The sequence below is a fragment of the Sebastes fasciatus genome, chromosome 5, assembly GCF_043250625.1.
Source record: "Sebastes fasciatus isolate fSebFas1 chromosome 5, fSebFas1.pri, whole genome shotgun sequence".
In the NCBI taxonomy this organism is placed as follows: Eukaryota; Metazoa; Chordata; class Actinopteri; order Perciformes; family Sebastidae; genus Sebastes; species Sebastes fasciatus.
Window position 1 is genome coordinate 36291177 of NC_133799.1, and position 7752 is coordinate 36298928.

Sequence of the window (7752 nt, forward strand, 5' to 3'; positions counted from 1 at the left end):
TAGAGGAACTATTCACACACTGAAGGAACAGTTTCATGTCAGCAGGATGGCCCATTTACAGGAAGAGACATAAAGTGAAGACGGTGAGAGTCTTCAGGTCAGATGAGGTGAAACCTTTATGACCTGCAGCTTTCTCTTCATGGTATGTAACCTGGAATGATGACTGGTAAGTCAGTAAAACCCCCAGTGATTGCTACATGTGACTGGTGACATAGATCTAAATTGCGTGGCAGTTGTGTTCCTTCCATTTGCACACACTTTGTGTAATTGCATTCCAATAATACATTAGAACTCACAGGTGTGTTATCAGAAGGGCAATAACAATATATATTTTTTTTTTAAAAGGCACCCGCACACTGAATAGATGCTCCCAAAAAAAGATTTGAGTACAGCTAGAACATTATGTCTTCATCAGGTAATACTCAGCATGGCACCTGGATGGTCCATCAACACAGGTGTGAAGTGAATCACAGTTATGTCAACATGTTAACCACATATTACTGTATTTACAATATTTACAACACTGACCTCAGAGATATCAACAATAACTCAAGAGGGTGCTGTGAGAGAGCTGGAAAGCATCTCCCTCACTCAAGGTGAAAAGAACACACAGATGCAGTGACAGTGTAAAGTTGGACAAAAAACAATCTAATACAGGAAGTGAACATGCTTATGTTGTGCTTTTATTTTGGTAAACCGTACTAATCACTCTCTCTCTGGGGTTTCCAGCTGCCATCAATCACCTTGTTAGACCAAACCAAGTGGCAGGGAAGAGAGAGGGGTGAGGGTAGTGGGGTTTCTTTGTTAAGTTGGGATTGTTTGATGTTTCTTAAGTTTATAATATTTCCTAGTTAACTTGTGTTAGACTGTATAGTCATGTGTATTTTGTATATATTAGTATGGTGATGATTCATTTGTAAATACAGTTAATTGATTTATTTGGTGTGTTCAGGTGCACTTTATTGTTGGGAGGGTCCATTTGGTAATTAGGCCAGCTGTAAAAGGAGCTTGGGAGTTGAGAGCTAATTTGTGAAAGCAAGCATGTTGAATGTCTTGTCAGTCACCGAAGTCTGTATTACCCCAACCAGGGCCCTTTTGGGGGATAAAAAAGGCCCCTTAAAATGTCCCCAGAACTTAATTTAGAACTTAATTTAGAACTTAATTTAGAACTTTAATTTGGTCCCTGCAGTGGAAATGCAATGAGTTCCTCAAAAGGTTCTGAGTTCCGGGGGAAAGTTCCTGCGGTGGAAACGGAGCTATGGAGATCCTCTGAATATAGTAATATAATAAATGTAATGAATCCATTCTACAAAGAAGATTTAGTCACATGATACAATAGTGGAAAACTTGTTGACACAAAGTGAGACCTCAGCCTTGATTCAACATTCAAATCAACAATAAAAACAAACTAGATTTACTGCCTAGCGGTTGTACACCTCCGCCAACCAGTCAAGTTGCAGTTTACATCCATCTGTCCAAAATGTCATCACTATAGATATTTGTGTAGAATTCTGGAGTTATGGCCAAAAATGTGTTTTGTGAGGACACAGTGACCTTTGACCACCAAATTATCATCAGTTCATCCCTGAGTCCAAGTGGCCGTTTGTGCCAAATTTGAAGAAATTCCCTCCAGGCGTTCCTGAGATATCGCGTTCAAGAGAACGGACCGGACGGACGGACAACCCGAAAACATAACGCCTCGGCTGGCATAAAAATGGAACAAATGTCAATACTAGGGCTGTCAGAGTTAAAGCAATAATAACATGTTAACGCAAATTCATTTTAAGGCCACTCATTTTTTTAACGCAAGTTGCGATTTTTAGGTTGTAGCACACTCAGTTTGGTACCAACAGTTGGTACCAACCATGTCATACTAGCTCGTCACGAAGAAGGCGAAATAACGCTCCAAAATTACGCCAAATTTTGGTGAGGAAAAACTGTCATGGCCATTTTCAAAGGGATCCCTTGACCTCTGACCTCCAGATATGTGAATGTAAATGGGTTCTATGGGTACCCACGAGTCTCCCCTTTACAGACATGCCCACTTTATGATAATTACATGCAGTTTGGGGCAAGTCATAGTCAAGTCATACATACATTTGCATAAAGCAGCATATTTGTCCACTCCCATGTTGATAAGAGGATTAAATACAAATCTCCCTTTGAGGTCCATTTTGAACAGATAAAAAATATGATTAATTCGTGATTAACTATTTTAATTGATTGACAGCCCTAGTCAATACACATGACTTATTGATGATAATCAATCCCTAATGAAATAGCTCAACAAGAGGAGGAAAGACAAAATCCTAAAAAGGTTTCAGTTGTTGAGGGGAGATACAGTATTCAGTGTATATATCCATTAAGGCTCCCTTTTGCCTTTTTTTCTTGGTAACAGTCCTGAATTATTACCTGCTTGTCCAACTGTGTCAAAATGTACATGCGCCACATCGCTAAATAACTTAATTTGTCACTAAATTAGTGCGAGTAGAGGTAGGGGCCCACAGCTTGTTGTTTCCCCGGGGCCCCCCAGCTGGTTGATCCGGTCCTGGGGGAGAAAATCAGCACAAACAACCTGGATGCTGTTCTCAGATCCTCTTAAAACCCAGCAGCCTGCCAGCGGGTGGGTTAGGGTTTAGGGTTAACTGATGATCAACAATGTTTTGAATGATGGTTAAAGGTTTTATAGTCATCAAAATGCAGTATGTGCCAATTGCTTTTACTCACTACTGTGACACTGGAAAACATACTGAAGCATTTTGATGACTATAAAACCTTTAACCATCATTCAAAACACTGTTGATCATCATTTAACCCTAAAGCACCCGCTGGCAGGCTGCTGGGCTTTAAGAGGATATGAATCTAAAAAGGTACATAAACATGTAACATAAAACATAAAATAAGATCAGTGTTTGAAGTACTTGTTTGGTGGGGGGAGGGTAAAGGATGTGAACACTTCTTCCACCACTGAAACACAATCTCTAAATTACTTTTTATCAAATCACAAGGTATAATGCCACCCCAGTGTGGCTGAGCACATGTTCACGCACACTCTGATAGGTTTGATCTTTTTGGCCACAGTCCCTTCATGGGTTCATGGGCACGGTAACAGCAGTCTGTCATTCATGTTCAGATTGGAACCAGCAACTTTCTGTTCACAGGTTACTGCCACGATTGAAGGTTAGGTATTAATGAATGATGATGATGCATGCAGGAGGAGACGATGCCAACGCAATGCCTGTACTGGAGAGCCGCTGCACCTGAATGATGCTGGAGTGGAGCGCGGTGGAGTGGAGGGAGAACAGCCGTGGTGTAGCTGGCGCCTAGTGGCTGAAGGCTGCAGCACAAAACACACAACACCCCCCCCCCCCCCACACACACAGCGCTGCTCCGGGCATGACAGCCGCGGAGGAACCGGTGAGTGAAAGAGTTGGACACTCTTTGTGTTCTGACAGAAACTAAATCCCTCTTTGTGACTGAGAGACAGAGAGATATTTCACATTGAAGGATCAGCATTAGTATTGATCACCCAGATGTGTGTGGTGTCATGTGCCCAGCTACATAGCAAACAAATAGAGATGAATCAAACTGCTTTAGAACATGATCGGAACCTCATTCTGTCTGTGCGTAAAAGCGCACCAGATCCGGTGCTTAATGCGCACCTATAGGCACCTGTAGCATCTCTATTCCTCTCTGTTTAAAGCCCGGGTGCTCTGTTGGTATCGGTTTCGTTGTCATTTTATAAACATGTTTAATTGCTTCTTAGTGTTTTATCGGTGCTGGTAGGGGCGGGCTCTGCCAGCTGTTGGCCAGCTGTTGGCCAGGTTTGTCGGAGGGCGGGTTCTTCTCTGTGAAGGTTAAGTAGCTGCCCGCAGCGGAGCAGAGAGAGCAGTCTCCATCAGTCCTCTATCAGTCCTCCTCCGACTCTCTCTCCACCTCTCTGGCTCTGACTCTGACTCGCAGAGAGACTGGGACTTTTATACCGGGGCTATATTTAGGGGGCTGTCCGGCCGGCTCGCAGCGTCTCCATCCTGGACACGCTTCCTTCCCCCAGACTCGCATTGGTCCGATCTGCGCTGCGAAACAATACTTAGAAGACTAGCAGCTCCTTCCACACGCACAGCTGCAGAGCATGAAGTGACGAGCAGCAGCAGCAGCTCCTCGGACCGCAGAACAAGAAACGCGCTCTTTTTCTGGAGACTCAGCGGACTCTGGTGATTTCCTCTAAAGCGGAGAGAAGTGTATTATCTCAATATCTGAGGACTTTTTAAAACTTTTTTTTTCTTTTTAAATAACGCATGGAAATGGCCTTGAGTGGGACAATTTTACCATCAATCTCTACATTTGCCAACCAAAAGGAGAAATTTTGGGAAGACGTAAGTTGCGCTCTTTCTATATTTACACTTGTTCTGAGAACAGATGGAGAGAGAGAGAGAGTGATTTTATAACTTGATGCGCTTGTTTTTGCTGCTGTCAGTCTGTCACATCAGAACACATACACGGTGTTTGCTGCTTTCATGAAACGTTTTTACAACTTTGGAATTGTGATAAAGTTTCTATAGGCACTGCAGAATGAAATGAAGTGATGTTTCTATAGCCTATTGTGTCTATTCAGTCCTCTCTCAGGGCACTTCTTGTGCTGTTTTATCTGTGTTATGTTATCGAGGTGGATTATTCCAGTGAGTTGTCTGAAGGTGCTGTGAAAAAAACAAGTTGTACATTTTGAACCAAACTAATGTTTGTCTCTCTCTTGGCTCCAGAGGTGGAAAGACCTGAGCGGCGCTGCGCTCCACATGGACAGCAGCAGCTGCCTCGGCAGGAAAGACGAAGAGGACCTGGACAAGTTCTTAGATCTGGAGTTTATTCTCGCTAACACCACCGTGTCCGAAAGCGCGCCAGCCGCAGTGACTGGAGCAGAGTCCTACCGGCTCCAGGACTCCGCGGTGTCCCTCTATCACCAGCAGCAGCACCAGCAGCACACCGGGACCAGTTACTCCTCCGTCCAGGACATGAACAACCCACCGCCGCCCTACACCAGCCTGATGGCGGAGCTCCTCCGCTCCGACGTGGACAGCAGCTTCCTCCCCGGTAGCGGCTCCAGCATCCAGGGCCGGTTCCTCATCAGCTCCTCATCGTCTTTCCACACCACTCAGGATTTATTCCCCGAGCATCCGAACATTAAAGTGGAGCCCGTCTCCATGGACACGTACGGACCCGTCCTGGGTCTGGCTCCTCAGAGCTGCACCAAGGTGAAGCAGGAGGGCAGCGGGTCGTGCATGATGTCCTACGAGCAGCAGCCGCGGCTCGCCACCTCTCCTCAGGCCGCCGCGGGCAGCATGACGCCGCCGCTCAGCCCGGACGACCTCGACCTCATGACCTCCGAGAGCCACCAGACACACATGGTCTCCTCCACCTCGCTCACCTTCCCGCAGAGCTTCCACCCGCACCACCCGCACCACCACCACCACCGCTGCGCCTCCGGGGGGTTCCCGCACCCGCACACCGCGGGGATGCAGCTGCCGTTCCCGGTAGCGGCGCACCACCAACACCACCACCGGTTCGCCGGCATGTTCCCGGAGGACGCAGCCATGAGCCTCCAGCAGCAGCAGCAGGTGACCCAGCAGCAGCAGCCTCTGGCCGGTCAGCGGGTCCTGCTCACTCCGCCGTCCTCCCCGCTGGACATGATGGACACCAAGCCGAAGAGGGGTCGCCGGTCTTGGCCGAGGAAACGGACCGCGTCGCACACCTGCACTTTCGCCGGCTGTGGGAAGACGTACACCAAGAGCTCCCACCTGAAGGCGCACCTCAGGACGCACACAGGTAAGAGCCGCGCGTCCGATCCTCTTCAGTCATTCATCATTACCCTAACCCTTCACAGTATGACGTCACTCACGGCTGTTTTGTGTGTTCACAGGAGAGAAACCGTACCACTGCAGCTGGGAGGGCTGCGGCTGGAAGTTCGCTCGTTCCGACGAGCTCACGCGTCACTTCCGGAAGCACACCGGACACCGGCCGTTCCAGTGTCACCTGTGTGAGCGTGCCTTCTCCCGGTCCGACCACCTCGCGCTGCACATGAAGAGGCACATGTGAGGAGAGAGAGCAGACAAGGACTTCTAAGCTCCTCTGATCAGCTATAGAAGGACGCTGTGCTCAGATACAGACTCAAGTTCCTACAGGAGCATCAACTAGAGTGTTACCATGGCAACATAAAGTGCCATACAGTGTGATGACACCTATAGGAACACCTATAGGAATATGACAGTGGTTGTTCAGTGGGGCAAAAGGAGCATCCAGATGAGATGACCCTCAAATTATATTTTGTGAACAGATTTATTTAAATGTTATTTTTGAGAGACAAACCACAAACCAACAGCCAGACCGACAGAAACAGATGAATTCTGTTCAGATTAAAACTCTTTTTTTAAAAACTATGTAGCTGGTACTACTTCTTTTGTATTGAATGCTGTTTATATAGACGACAAATTAAAGGAACATTCCACTCAACATGTCAGGAACATGCCACTGAAGCAACTGGAAGCAGACAATCCTTTGAAGAGCAATGTGTTTTTTGTACCATTAGTGCCTTTTTATAACACGTTATTACACATCTTACGAGTGCCATATTCTCCACTGGCTAGAAGACAATCAAAGGTTTATTCTGTGTGTTATATCGTCAGTGTAAACAGCAGCACGTGAAATAAGCTTTGAGACAATGTTTTGTTCTGAAACTGCCTTTCATTCTGTCCGCCCTGAAGGAACAGGATGTCGTTGGTGTGTGTGCGAGTGTGTCTGTTGTCTGCTAGCGTCTGAAGTCAGGGTCTTACAGTAAGAAGTCTCACAGCCATCTCAGCGCCACCTGATTGACAAAGGGCTACACGGTCTTTAGCAAAAAAAAGACTTTTTGTTTGTGTCTTGAAGAAATGTACTGCCTTGTAAATTCAATCTTTTTTATATAATGTAAATAGTTTATTTTAATGTACATATTAAACTAAATGAAAGTGATTTCTGAGTCCTGAGTGTGATTGTCAAAAGATTATATAAAACACTGTTTGATGTGAATATACACACACACACACACACACACACAAAGTTCACGGTTTAACAGCACAGATTTGACCTGTGACCCCCTAAAACAACCTGGAGGTGTCCGGACCCCCCAGAAGACAAGATGATTAACCACATAGTTGTTTTTTTTCTGGATACGTTTACTTTTTCAAGACTAAAAACTATCCAAATAAAACAATGTGAGAAGAGAACATAAAACCGGATGAACTGTAATGTAATCTGTAACGGGGGGGTTGCTTTGCTGTAAAGAGTAACAAGCCAAAAGGTTGGCTACCACTGGCCTAAAACATACTGTAGTTCTGTCTACTTGCAGCCTTTTGTCAGGCCCCATATATTTACAGGTTGTGTCCAGATCAACTAAGAATTGGGACTGCCAATCGATTCAAATATTTAATTGTGATTAATCGCAAATTAATAAAAAAATTTATCAGTTCGAAATGTAACTTAAAGGGAGATTTGTCAAGTATTTAATACTCTTATCAACATGGGAGTGGACACATATGCTGCTTTATGCACATGTATGTATATGTTTATTATTATAAATCAATGAACAACACAAAACAATGACAGATATTGTCCAGAAACCCTCACAGGTACTGCATTTAGCATAAAACAATATGCTGAAATCATAACATGGCAAACTGCAGCCCAACAGGCAACAACAGCTGTCAGTGTGTCAGTGTGCTG

The 7752-nt window shown here is 45.3% G+C and overlaps 1 protein-coding gene across 1 annotated transcript; it reads left to right on the forward strand.

The window, feature by feature from the left end:
* Window positions 1-3870: 3870 nt before the first annotated feature.
* LOC141768355 (Krueppel-like factor 4) lies at window positions 3871-7002 on the forward strand. The gene is made up of 3 exons (XM_074636590.1): window positions 3871-4376; window positions 4761-5820; window positions 5915-7002. Exons 1-3 carry the CDS (start codon window positions 4299-4301, stop codon window positions 6088-6090), a joined length of 1314 nt encoding a protein of 437 aa, XP_074492691.1. The 5' UTR covers window positions 3871-4298; the 3' UTR covers window positions 6091-7002.
* The last annotated feature ends 750 nt before the right edge of the window (window positions 7003-7752 follow it).

Bases quoted from the DNA above. Each gene is read 5' to 3' on its own strand.
- LOC141768355 (XM_074636590.1), top strand. From the start codon at position 4,299: ATGGAAATGGCCTTGAGTGGGACAATTTTACCATCAATCTCTACATTT. The intron at 4,377-4,760 runs GTAAGTTGCGCT...TCTTGGCTCCAG, and splicing joins AGGAGAAATTTTGGGAAGAC to AGGTGGAAAGACCTGAGCGG. The intron at 5,821-5,914 runs GTAAGAGCCGCG...GTGTGTTCACAG, and splicing joins GCACCTCAGGACGCACACAG to GAGAGAAACCGTACCACTGC.